General features: G+C 44.1%; 1 protein-coding gene across 1 annotated transcript in view; it reads left to right on the forward strand.

The window, feature by feature from the left end:
- USP3 (ubiquitin specific peptidase 3) overlaps nucleotides 1-14,330 on the forward strand; it is a 290,965-nt gene that overhangs the window by 1,681 nt on the left and 274,954 nt on the right. Inside the window, exon 2 of the mRNA XM_085643678.1 lies at nucleotides 10,721-10,781. Coding sequence (XP_085499804.1) covers nucleotides 10,721-10,781 — 61 coding nt within the window. The remainder of the gene's footprint in view (nucleotides 1-10,720; nucleotides 10,782-14,330) is intronic.

Raw genomic sequence — 14,330 nt, forward strand, 5'->3', positions numbered from 1 at the left:
GCTTTTTTACATAACAATTGCAGCCAGTTCCTAGATTAAAAGTGCACCAATTGAACATAAACCAATCAATCACTGATCTTCCAAAGCACGACTACTCACTCCTTAGGGTTTCAAGGCGCTGAGACTCATGGTATTGCAAGACAGAGAGCAGTTCTGCCATAGAGGCTACAAAGCCTACAGGCCTACTTTCTCAAAGGCTTTAGTAAGTGTGCCAGAGTCACTTTTGATATCTTCGTTCAGTTAATCAAAGGTAGCCCATCCTTTCTTATGCCTGGATTCGGGCCTATAGGGCAAGAGTATATAAAGTTTCTACATGTGCTGTGTAATTTTTCACTGATTAACAATTGCATAAACAATCTTTGCACTGAGCAACTGGTGTTTGCACTGCCCAGTAGTGCAAATGTGTCTCTCTTTGCACCGGTGGGTGAAATATGTGTACAAAAGTGCTACGCACTGGTGCAGTTCTAGATAATCTTGTTTCTTGTCTTACACCCCCGTTTAAACATTGCATGCAATCCCTTTCCCTTCCAGTTCTAGAATCATACTCTCAATTCCCTGATGACATGCTTCCCCATTTTCAAATCTCTTGTATAATTTCTGCCCTGAAAAATACTACCAGGTTGTTACTTCCACCCTTGTAGACAATTTAGAAATACCTGACCTTTCTTCCAGTTCCTATGTTGTCCACTCCCAAGCTAAAGGAAAACGTCTGACGTTGAACTAGATGAATATAACGAAATCTTAAGTATGAGAAAATACCTGTTACCTGTTGTACAAGACTAACTGTGTCACATATATATATATATATAGTGCTTAATGTATGTCATCCCCTCTCAAAGTCCTCCACAGCCCTGGCTTTTCCCAGAGGCCTATAGTTTGTCGCCTTTGATTTTTTTTTTAAATAGTGGACTGTCTGTCATACATGACGTCGCAAATATCTGGTGTGTCGTCACACACCAGCTTCATGTTGCACTGCTTCATTCCAGTGTCAAAACCGACAAGAATCTTAGATCCAATGTTTATCCATGTAATCCATATTTATTTCAAAGTTTTTTCAATCCATTGCAAACAGAGGCAGTTATGGTGTTATTTGGGCTAGTTCATGATGGTTGTTGTAGGCTAGTTTTATGATGCACCAGATTCTCTACGACTCTTATGGGTTTTCTAACGTTACAGTTACCCCCTGAAGAAGGGCCATTGGGTTTTATGACAGCATGGTCATGTTAAGGGAATTCTGTTGTGCTTTGGAATGAGGCCTGAATGGGCATTTCTCCGGCATATTAAACTCAGAATTTTTCTGCATTTGTTTGCAATGGATTGAAAAAACTTTGAAACAAATATGGATCACATGGATGAACATTGGATCTAAGACGCACCAGATATTTGTGATATTGTGTTTGTGCCATTGGGACATGGCGCACTTCTAGTATGCACGCAATAATGTATTACTGAAGATTGCAAATTGCTTAAGGTGGGTTAAATTTGGAGTGCATCCCATCACTTTCTTTCCTTCACTGTCATATATGACGGGCATCTCAAGAAAGAGATGCAGATTTGTGAACATTTTACTTGGAAAGGAGAGACTCTGTTGATTCGTCCCTAGTCTAACTTATCCAGTACTGCTTTAAGATCGAGCCTGGGCAGCGCATGCACTGCTCTGTGAGGCATGCTGTATTCAGTTATGGACTTGAAGCCCCTCCCACTCTCTGCCCATATTTTTGATTGGGGTGTGTCATTGCCCTTTGGAAATTGTGGCTTTTCATTGGTCAATAGGCTTAGTAGTCCCTCCTTAGTACCGCCTTGTCTCATTTTGTAACCTCCCATAAGGACGTTCCTGTTACATGTGTTGTTACTCCGTAGGCTTTCATTACAGCCTCCAAGCACTATTTGCTTAAATGACATCCTCCCTGCCTGCTGTTGCAGGCAGGACACACTCTTCCCCCATTGCTTTAAATTTTTATTTGTTTCACAGCATGTTAGGCTCATAAAGTGGCGGCCGTGCCTTTGGTTTATTTGCAAACAGAACAATTGATGGACAGAATGCTGAACAATGATATACATTCACCCCAGTACAGAGATCGGGCTTAAATCCATTGTTTTTTGTTGCCCTAAGAGGGAAGGGCATACCCAGCTGTGGGTCCCGTGCTCACTGCACCACTGGATTCAAGCTAGCCTGGCTGATTAGGGGTGATGCCCCAAAACTGATCCCAGGATGCTGGATTCCGGTCCAGGAAGGACCTGGCTTGGCAGTTCGGGCTGGCCTGTGTTCCCAGATCCTACATCCACTGGTGGCCCAAAACAGCAGGTACTGCTGAGTCCCTGTATCTTCGCCCTCAGGCTTGCACGCCCGACTTAGACTTGGTCCATTGAACACCATGGAACCTCAGCACTAAGGCAGACAGTACCAAGATGGCCGCCGAACTGAAGCTGAACAAGAAGCTCCATCGGCCGGGACCTTTTAGCATTTAAATATCCCATTGATATCCTGCCATCCAGCTACCTTTTAACGACCAGCGCCTTGAGTCTCGTCCTCATTTTTTGCTGAGGCTAATTTATCTTCAAGAGAATAGCAAGAGGGATATAGGAGGCTCCCCGCCTGATCCCAAAATAGCGGCCGTTTCTCCTGCTTGTTGCTATAATACAGCTATACTCTCCTACTCCTCAGGAGGCGAGTGGTCACTAGCTCTGGCCCCTAGCTGCCCCATTGCTCAGCAAACACCCCCCTTCGAGCGAAAGATATCACTGGGACCGGCCAAATGTAACACCAATGTCAGAATTCCCTTGCCTGACCTCAAGATGGCTCCCACTGTAGTCCCTACCACATTGTGCCACTACTCTGGGACATAAACTGAACTTCGACCTGCCCGTAAACCTATCCCCATCATGATAAACCGTCAGGACTTAGACCTTGTTGTTCTCTCCTCCGACAGTGGAGACCTAGCTTTCTGACTAATGCCCGTTGGAGCTACTGGATAGCTAAAGAGGAGATGGGTCGTGGTCTTCCCCTCGGCCGTCACCTACCCAGCTGGTCATTGGACAGACCTTCCTTTGTCGTACCTCCCTCCTTCACCCTACCCCCTACCCCTTACCCCTCTACGCCCCATTCATCCTGTCCTCTATGATTTTAAATATTGTTCTGTGGAGACCCAGTTTTCTGGCTGATGCCCGGTGGAGCTACTGGATAGCTAAAGAGGAGATGGGTTGTGGACTTCCCCCTTGGCTGTCACCTACCCAGCCGGTCCTTGGACAGACTTTCCTTTGTCTCTCTGTCGTACCTCCCTCCTTCTCCTTCACCCTACCCCTCTATGCTCAATTCATCCTGACCTCTATGACCTCTAAATGTTGTTCTGTGGAGGCCTAGCTATTTGGCTGATGCCTGGTGGAGCTACCTGATAGCTATTGAGGTGATGGGCTGTTGACTTTACCCTCGGCCGTCACCTACCCAGCAAGACCTTGGACAGATTTTTCCCTTCGTCTCTCAGTCGTATCTCCCCCCTACCCCTTTACCCTACCCCTTACTCTTCTACTAGCAAAGATCTTTATATGTTTCCTGCAACTGATGTAACCTGTAACTGATGTAATTTTGGAACTCTGTGGAATTCATGTTAAGCGCTCTGATACCTTAGGGTCTAAACTGTTTTTATTCCTGAACGCTGAGACCTAAGCAACATGGCTGATGCCCGGTGCAGCTGCTAGACAGCTAAAGCGGAGATTGGCCCTGGTATCCTCCTCGACCGCCACCTACCCAGCCAGACATTGGACATAGTTCCCCCTCGTCTCCATGCTTTTGGCTCCTTCCTCCTCCCCCCAACCCCCACCCCCCACATGAACTCTCGCAACATTATTTCTTTACTGTACTTTGCTATGCTCCTGTAACTGATATAACTTGTAACGCAATAATCCTAAATGTAAAGCGCTCTGATACCCCTTGGGGTCTGGTTCATGCTATATGAAACATTAAACAAACAAAATAATGACAGATTTGCATATGGCTGGGTCCAAACTGGGGTGGCGTGGTGAGCAAAAGAATGATGGATTAAACCCAGATCCTTGTGACAGGGAGATGAATGTTTGCATTGTTCAGCATTCGGCCATCAATTGTTTCTTTTGCATATGATTTATTTGCAACACCGAATGTGGTTGCATTTTTAAAAAAAAATTATTATATTTTTTTTTTTTAACTGCCCCATGCCACATTTTCACTTTAATGACGGCCGCGCGTGCCTCTTTCCTTAGATGAGCCGTGTTTAATTAAAGTGGCATGGCCGCTATTAAAGTGAAACTGCGGCATGGGTCGTTTTTACAAAATAAAAGCGTTTGTTGATTCGACAAACAAAAACTTCTTTTTGAAAAAACACCCTATAGCATGCCTTCACTTTAATATTGGTTGCACCCGTTTCTTTCGACACGGGTTGTCTAAGGAAAAGGGCGCCGCCGACATTAAAGTGAAAGGGCCGCATGGGCACTTTTACAAACAAGCGTTTGCAATGCAATAGGTATCGCATTTACGAATTTTTTAAATGCGAGACCTATTGCATTGCAGATGCTTGTTTGCATTTGCTTTCCTGTACTTGTAGTCATTTTACCATTACAATTAAGGCACTGCAAGTTCCAGAATGCACAAAAAACCATTTTAACACGGCAGAATGCTCTCTATGCTTCCTTTCCTTGGTTTGTCTAAGGTTTTTCAAGAGTTCCAAAGTTCAAGACCTCTGAAATTCTGCATTTTATTTTTCAATTTCATATACACAGCTTTTTTATAGAGGTGGGCGAGCCAACAAATTAACAATGAGTGCCCAGACAAAGGCTCTTAGAGCCCATGCACGAGCCAATCCCTGAACTTGTTTGCTATCTAAATCATTCAACAAACATCACATAAAATATGAAAAAACTCTAGAGATTTTAAAAAAAGTGTATAACTTTCACATGTGGAAGCTTTGGCATTAATGTTTCACATTATAGCACTGTACTGCGAAGTGACAGTTTTTAAACATGAAACAGTGAACTGTATTATTGCATCGCAAAATTAGTCTATTAAATCAAACACAATAAGTTTTTGTACAGCTGATATTCAGAACTCACATATTTGGAAGTGCTTTCATATGCAATTATGAAGAAAATGAAGCTTCAGTGAAATAAAATATTTGCCTAAGATCACGTAATTTAAGCAGGGTAGGTGAGATTTATCCAGGTTTTCTGATTTCAGTTTCTACAAAGCAGCCACTACATAGGTATCTTTTTGTCTTTCTGTTTTTATGATACACATTGTTTTACCTCCGTGTGTATTTTCTGCAGTTTTTATATTGCACGAACTCCACCTGAAGCTTTTGGGGCGCTTTACCTGAGCACCAGTTCTATAACACATGATCACATCCTTTGTAGGCCTGGGGAGATTACATTTTGGTCAGAATCGCAAGGTGTTGAGCTGACGCCAGGACTCAAACTTGGGTCCCCAGTTCCAAAGTTGGCGTCACAGGCCATAACTCTACATCCTGGATAGAGAGATCTTGGCATGCAGGAGCCACATTGAAAGCTCGGCGCGTTTTGGGCTCAAGATTCCGACCGGGCCTGAAGCCGAGCCAGAGCCGGGCTTCCCCCTGAAGCCTGGCTCAGGCTTTCAGTTCTCGCCTCTTTGTCCACCTCTAGCTTTTCATAGATTTGTAGGATTCATCCTCGTCGCCAATTAAGGGTATTCGCAAAAACACGCTTTCAAAAGTCTTCCGCCTTCTTTATTAGCCCCCAGGCACTGGGCGCTGAACAGAAGCGCCGCAACAGCATCAACGAACTTCGATCCTCTTTTCAAACATAACAAACTCTGCATCCACCTGTGCGGTAAAAGAAACGCAACCTAGTGCAGTGGAGTGTTTGCCATGACAACCTAAGTACACATTATTTACTACAGTGTGCCAGTGTAATCTTTTAAGAAGTGCCAACATTCAGTCCTATTTCTGTTTGCGTTGGTCCCTGTTTTTTGTAGTAAACATCTAGTCACCATACTTGAAAAAACAAAAAAATGGAAACCATCAGGGGTGCCACCGATTCGGTGCTCCACAAGATGCCACTGGTGCGATTCATTAGGTCAGTACAGTCAGACACACCTTTCCTCTTTAATTTTTCTTGCTAGAGGTCACCACTGGCACGTTAATCAGCTCGGCATTTCCTGCTTGACTGCCAGCATTCTTAGTTTACACTGCAATGTTTGAAAGCACGTTTAATTTCCCCCAAAGACCCCCCATCATTGGTCTGGTGAACTGTTTTTTTTTTTAAGACAAAATATGTCATTTCTTATCTTTGGGAGCTTCTTTTCCATCCTGCACACCCAGCTTCTTTTCCATCCTGCACACCCATCTTCTGTTTTTGCTCGTCATCGCTATGCGTGCCAACACTGCTACAGCATGGACTTGCTTCATCAGCCTATTGCAGCCTGCATCTGGAAACTGCCGATTGCACCTTTTCGAGGGCATGGGTGCTACCGAAGAGGGAGAGTTATTATTGGCTTTGCCAATGCTTTTTTATTAAACCTGGTCCGTTAATCCGACGGAGTGTTTTTCAGTGGAAGTCGCCGGCCGGGCCCTGGTTTTTCCTGTCCCCGGTCTCCCGTGACAGCTGGGGCTGCTGCTGAGCCGCGCTGCATTGTGCGGCCGTCTCCAGCCGGCAGCTGCGAGGCTTGTGAGCCGGCCGACCGGGGGCTCTTTGTTCCCGGCCCTTCCGCCCAAGCCTTCTTTCCACACAAGTTTGTCTGTTCCTGAACAGGGCCGGTTCGGTTTTCTCTCCACGTTTGTGTGAAGCGTTAAGAAGCCTCTGTACTTCGTTTGAAGGGGGCTGCTCTTGTTTTTTTAATTCCTGGAAAATGCACATTTCCTGCTGGGGTTCTACAAAATATGCCACCAGTTCAGTGCATTTCAAAGTAAAACGGTAGGATGGGGTCCGGCTTTTAAATGTGCGACCGTTGCCGCTGTGCCTCTTGAAGGGGTAGATAGTGAACTTCTCTTACATGTTTTAAGTCACTGAACGCAATGCGTTTTAAGTGTACCTGGAAATGCTACTTTAAACTGGGTTAAGAGCAGGCTAGTGTTCAAACGTGCCATTTTAATTGTGGCTTTTGTGAGTCATCCTTTGTTTTCGTTCTCACTGGGTTAAAGAAGGGGCTACCAACCCATATCCCTCAGGAATGTTTTCTTTATGTTTTGTAGATTTTTCTTTCGTATTATCCCAGACTTGACTTAACTTGATTACAATGAAAAGAGAATTTAGGAACCCCATAATAACGATTGCACAGGACAACGATCTTGCTTGTTTTATATATTATTAGCTCTTCTTGGAAACGAAGTACCTTATAAGCTTTAGAAGGGAGATGATGTCTTGTATCAGACAATCTTGTGTATCCTGTGTTAGTTTATTTTTTATTTAAATACTTCCTAACTGTAAGGGTTCACCACTAGGAATTATTTTGCACTCTGAAATGGACTCCATTGTGTGTTGCAGTGTATAAAATCTCTAAATAAATAACATTTTATTTTTTAGACCGAAGTTCTCTCATAAAGTGTGATTATGTGCCCCCCGCTTGTTATTGACTTTTCCTCCCTCTCATTTCAGCCTGAACCCCGTTTTATTTTATTTTTTTTAAACACATTTTTATTCAGCGTTTATAGTTGGTACAGCATCGTCCCGAGGGCCTACACACCAATGAAATTTCGATATAAATGTCACCTTGTACCAATTAAGAATAATAGAAAAAAAGGAAGGGAAGAAAACAAACCGTTAACCATTATTAAACTGAGCACAGATTTGGCACCCCAGCTTCTCCCGCTCCACCCAATCATTAAGGCATCATATCAAACAGAACAATGATATCAAATTTACAGAGGCCACGCAATTAGATGGTCTATCCATGCTATGAGGGATTCCGGGGGTCCTATCACTGGTTAGTCTATACCTCTATAGTCAGCCCATCGTTGCCCTACTTTCCTGTGTTTTTGCGGACAACCCCGCTTTTTTACCTTTTAGCTACGTAAGTCAATTGCGTGCTGGTTTATTTATTTTAATGCTTTGGCATCTCTTCGTTCATACGTCTCTCGAGAATGGTCCGCTCTTGCTGATATATTATGGTGGTGCCCGATTGACAGCTCTGGCATCATCTTGTACTTTGCGCATCCTAGAAACCTTGCTTTGGATCCTGTTTTTTTACTGATATTTGTGTGCTGTGGACGTAACACCATGAGATGTAGGAGAGTGCACCTCATATTATTTTAACAATCTGTAATATCGTTGGGAGTCACGCATATGGCTCCATACTGTCATGGTTCCCTTCATCTGGAAGGGATTCAAGCTTGGATGGATGACTGACTTTCTTCCAAGGTATCATATGCATCTCCTCATAGAGTCTTTTCCTTCGCATTTCTTCATGTCCTTCCTTGATTGTCCTGTTCGATATTATATGTTTGAATCTTGTGCAACTTTTTTCTTTTTCAGTGGTATTTCCGTATTCCAACTTGTGTGACTTTTTCAATGCACATTTTCCAGCATTATAGAAAACATGCATTCATTAAATTGGCCCAGCAAAAATCAACCTCCTCTTGTTCTTTTCTTTGGCTGTTTTTAAGTTTGCAGCAGTTCAGTACTTCACATCCTATTTCCAGTGTGTAGATTAGGTAACTGCCTGACGCATCACCATGCATACTGTACCTAATGCTTGTTGTTTGGGGTGGCATTTATTTTCTATCCATTTTTATTCATCTCATTCATCGTTGTCTTTGCTTCCCATCCTTTTGTGTCTATCAGTGATCTACCTGGAACTACTGATCAGGGGGATCTGCTCTACTTCCTAGCTATGTGGAGTGTGTCTTCCAAACAGGCGTTTGGAAGTGTTAACTACAAGCTAGAAAACAATCTGCCCTCCTCAAAACAAGGACAGATCATAGTTTACAATTGCAGGCCTCCCATTTTATTGTTCAAATACTTTTTTAATATGTATTATTACGTGCTGCACCTGTTCACGTACGCAGGTATATGCATTATTTCTCCCTCATCGCCCATGCTGAGAAGGAAAATATTGTTTAAGTGATTAATGACACAGATCTACAATTCATTAAGGAGTAGCATTCGCATGGAATGCAGGTTGTTGCGCAAGCCTGGCAGCAGGAAGTGACAATTCAAGCGATAATGCTTCCTCCTCTTCCTGATCAGCGATGCCTACCTACCGGGTCTGGTGGCTCAGTAGACTAATGCATCCACTGCATGGTCACAGGTTCAAATCCCGGCAGGTCCACTCAGCCTTTAATCCTTCTGAGGTCGATAAAATGAATACCATTGAGTTGGTTAACAATAAAACATTTGTTATTCAGCACCTAGAGACCTCTGGGTAACGTGCGCTTTACAAATACACATGTTATGTTACAATGCTCATTCGACCTTCAGTCCTTTCGTCACTGAGGGAATACTGAAGTTCATTAGCAATACAAAGCTCATCCTATGTAAACATAGCTGACTCTTAGTCAGAGCTGGCAAACCACATGCATTTTCATGGCCCAGTTCTTCTTGGTGGGATGCACCGCACACATTTCTAAAGCATGCTTTATCCACTTCAGTTCTAGTGTAAACGTTAAAGATCACCACAGCACAAACAGCCGCTTGAAATATCAAATGATCTTTGATGGGCCCTTCCTGAATTCATCAATGGGGATGAATTCCTCCCTCATGGGTGGCAAGCAGCATGAGGTCATGGTCAGTTTAGCCTTTCATACATATTGCTAACATGTTAAGTTCTCCAAGTTTCAGTTTTTTCTTGTTCGTTCATTATGCTCATGGTATGCTAACATGTGCCAAAACAAGGCAATTTTCACTATATGCTGCACTGCAGAATAATCAGTGGCTAGTAGAAGTCCTTGGACTTCTCTTCAGGGCAGCACATGCTGGTGCTTTAGCCTGATCAGACTGCTACACAGTTCCTCCAATGTCATGCCATGATGGCCACCAAAGCACCCCTCCTTTCCTGTATTGACACCAACTCCTCTCCGCGTGTATAAAATGAAGCAAACCAATTGATCTTCACTTACAAATTTGAAGACTTTTCTCGACCACTATAAATCCTTGCAAATCCTGAGTCCACTTCCAAACCCACTGTTTTAGTTGTGATATACAATTAGTAGATCTCAAGCCTCGCGAAGAAAATCATTCATTGGACTCCAATGATCCAGATTTCTTACTGTATTCTTACCGAATACAAACATCCGTTATAATGCAGAACTAAGCAGTCACCGACAAATGCATTCCTATATCTACTGGTAACCTGGTGCATGTTGTTGAAATTCTTTTTTTCAGACACAAATCCAGCTGTTTGCAAAATCCTAAGGTTTGAGACTTCAGAAGCCCTTTTAGGGATCTGAAAATACTTTTTGACTCCTTCTGGTAAATTGGCCAATCTGAAAATAATAAAGGCATGTTTTAATTGATACTTGTTTGTTTTGCTGTTTGCTTAAGTATTCAGTTTTTGCGTGTTGTCTCTAAATATTAGTAGATCCATAAATGACGACCAAGAAATCTTCGTGGAAGTCGCACTATTTCCACTGATACAATGCACGATACAAAAGTAAAGTGGGATCTTGCTTTGTAGCCCATGCGATGTGAAATGTTAAGATCACTATCTTCATCACTTGTTTGGAAATGCTTTAACCACATTAAGATCAAAATATATTGTAAAAAATGTGTCTTCTTTTTTCAGTGTGTCGCTCGAACAAAAGTCCCTGGGTTTGCCTGACCTGTTCAAGTGTTCACTGTGGAAGGTAAGTGGAGCACTGGCTATTACTCGTGCTAGCGGGACTGGGAGGTGGCCTCACCATTAAATGTTAAATCCACATTTTCATGTCAATTAGTCCGATGACATCTTTGGCTGGCCGTGAAGGAAGCCTTAAAGAGTTTGTTTCATTTCTGAAAGACTCAAGGAATGCTGTTGCGCAATACACACCTGTGGTGGATTGCATTGCTCAGAACTTATGGTCTGCTTTGTAAAGTGTCGCAGTTCACTAGGATAGGACTGATCGCTTATTTCCTTACCTGCTTGCTCTTCTTTTCAGGCAGGGCTTGAAATACTTTCCCCCATTTATTCTGGGCTGTTGTTTGCCCAGTTTCTTCTTTTCTGCTCCTGTATGAGTTCAGGCCATGTTACGGTTTTGTGGGTTTCTTTCAGGGCCATGTTTCTGTCTTAATCTGGGTTACTTTTAGAGCCGTGCTGCCATCTTATTCTAGGCTGCTTTCAGGCAGGCCGCTTCCGGGTCAGGATTTCAGGCACTGGTAAGCTCAGTGGGATAGGGTCTCTGGTTCCAGCTCACCTTCCCCACAGTAGCTGTCCGTGGTCTAGGTAAAACAATGTCCCAGGTGAGATGAGGCCTCTTATGTTGGAACCAAGGCATTAGATGTGCGCAGGGCTGCTGTGGTGACATAGTTTCGGTGCTGGGTTGCCAGGTGGCAGTTTGGGTGCCATTGTCTAGTAGGATGTCCTCTTCTTCAGGGTATACAGCCTGAGCCAGCTGTATGTCCTCAATGAGCCGGAAAAATTGCACTCTTCTAGAGAGCACAGCAGTCTGTTTTGCCAACTACTTCTTGTCGGCATTCTGAAAGCTTCCCTTGGAATATATTCCTCCCATTGCTTACAATTCGCTTTGTGGGTTGTAACTCACAGTTGCTTGCTTTCTATTTGCTGGCTTTATTTTATTTAGGCTGTCCAACTTGAGTTTGTCCTTCCCGTGGAGCATTGTATTCATAGTTTTTTGCCCTGAGCTGCGCCCTCAGGGCAGCACTTTCTGCAATAAAAATATTGTTCTTGTCTTGTCACATTTGCTGTGCATTCCACGACAGAATTCAAATGTCAGGCTCTACCTTGGAGGAAGCTTGGTGTTTATTTTTCTTTCTCTGACTTCATAGTCGGATAATTAATGTGACAATCCTGGGGGGACTCATGTAGTAGTCAAGACTGTAGGATTTTATTTGTTCTACCACACAACCAAAATGAACTGTGATGATATTTCAGAATCGATCCGAATTGGAAAACTACAAATGAAGCACATTTCTTTTTTTTAATTCTGAAGTGTTGTGAAAACAAATATTTTAATATGATCAAAACATATCAATACACTAGGTGATGACATTTCCACACGTTGTTTCTGCTCAGTAAAACTGTATGTATGTACAAATGTAATGGTCATTTCAATTTAAAATATGTTGTCTGTAAGGACAGTGTGCTACCACACCATGCATACACCACACTACTCCACTTTACACCACTCTGTGCTCTTCCACTCTATGCCACGTCACTCCATTCTACGCCATTCCTTTCTACGACACTCCTTTCTACGACATGTCCCTCCACTTTACGCCCCTCCACTCTAAGATACTCTACGACATGCCATGCCAACCCACTTTATGCCACTCCATGGCCTTCCACTCTAATCTGCGCCCCTCCACTCTCCACACCACTTACTCCACTCCAATCTACCTCACTCAAATCTACCCCACTCAAATCTACCCCACACCACTCCAGTCTACCCCAATCTTTCCCACTCTACCCCAGTCTAACCCACTCCACTATAATGTATCCCACTCCACCCCAATCTCCACTCCACTCCAAACTATCCCACTCCACTCCAGTCTATCCCAGTCAACTTTCTTCAAACTTACCCCAATCTACACCATGCCAATCTACCAGAATGTACCCCACTACAGTGCACCCAATCTACTCAACTCTAACCCAATCTACCCCACTCCACACTACCCACTCCTTTCCGGTGTACCCCACTCCACTCCAATCTTACCCAATCTCTTCCACCTCACTCCAATGTATCCAATTCCAATCTTCCCCACTCGACTCCAATATACCACGCTCCAATCTACCCATTGTACAACACTCCCCCCCCAATCTACCCCCACCTCATTATAACTCACTCAAATCTACCCCATCACACTCCAATCTGCCCCACTTAACTTTACGCCAATCCACCCCACTGTACTCCAATCCACTCCACCAATCTAACCCAGTCAACCCCACCCCACTCCACCAATCTAACCCAGTTAACCTCAACCCACTCCACTTGAATCTACCCCAATCTGCTGAAATCCTTTCCAATGTACCCCACTTCAATCTCCACTCCAATCAGTCTGACTCCAGTCTACCCTACACCTCTACAGGCTACCCTACTACAGTCTACCCTATTTCACTCCAATCCATCGCACTCCACTCTACCCCACTCCCATCTGCCCCTCTCCAATATACCCCAATTTACTCTACTCTATCCCACCCAATCTACCCCAATCCAGTCTACACCACTTCACCCCACCCAGTTTACCAAACTCCACTCTATCCTATTCTACTCCACCCCAATCTGCTCCACCCCAATCTACTTAACTCCAATCCACCACACAACACCCTGCTCCTGACTACCGCCCAATCGACCCCACGCATTCCAGTCTACCCTACTCCATCTACCCCACTCCTCTGCCCTCCAGTCTATCCCGCTCCACTCTTTTTTTGCACTTTATTGAGTTTTTATGCAAACATCCACGAAATCACACACAATATTCAGCAGCATAATCCCTGAGAAGTAATCGACAACCATCCCGCTCCACTCTTCCCCAATTTATCCCAGTCCACTCTATTCTACCCCAATCTACCATGATCTACCCTCTCAAATCTACTCCATTCTACCATCTCCAATCTACCCCACTCCACTCAAATGTACCCCAACCCACACCACACTACCCTACCCCACTCCTATCTACTCTATTCCACTCCAAACCAACCCCAATCTACCCAAATCCAATCTACTCCATCCCACTCCAATATACCTTACTAACACTCTACCCCACTCCAGTCCAGTGTGCCCCACTCCCCTCTAGTCTACTCCAATCCACTCCACTATGATACAGTCTACCCCACCCCTCTCCACCCAATCTACCCCACTCCACCCCATCAATCTAACCCAGTCAACCCCAACCCACTCTAATCTACCCCACTCCACAACAATCTATCCCAACCCAGCCTATTCCAATCTACTCCACTCCAATATTCACCCTCCTCTCCAGTCTACCACACTTCAATCTACCCTGCTCCAATCGCCACTCCATTTCAACCTCAACCAATCTGACTCAGTCTACCCTACGCCATTTCAGTCTACCCTACTACAGTCTACCCCACTCCAATCCATCCCACTCCACTTCCCTCCACAGCACTCCACTCTACCCCAAGCCACCCCACTGCACTCTATTCCACTCCAATCCACCCAATCTACCCCACTCCAGTCTACCCCACTCTGCCCCAATCTACCACACTCCACTTTACC

This window comes from Triturus cristatus, chromosome 3_1, assembly GCF_964204655.1.
Source record: "Triturus cristatus chromosome 3_1, aTriCri1.1, whole genome shotgun sequence".
Lineage (NCBI taxonomy): Eukaryota > Metazoa > Chordata > Amphibia > Caudata > Salamandridae > Triturus > Triturus cristatus.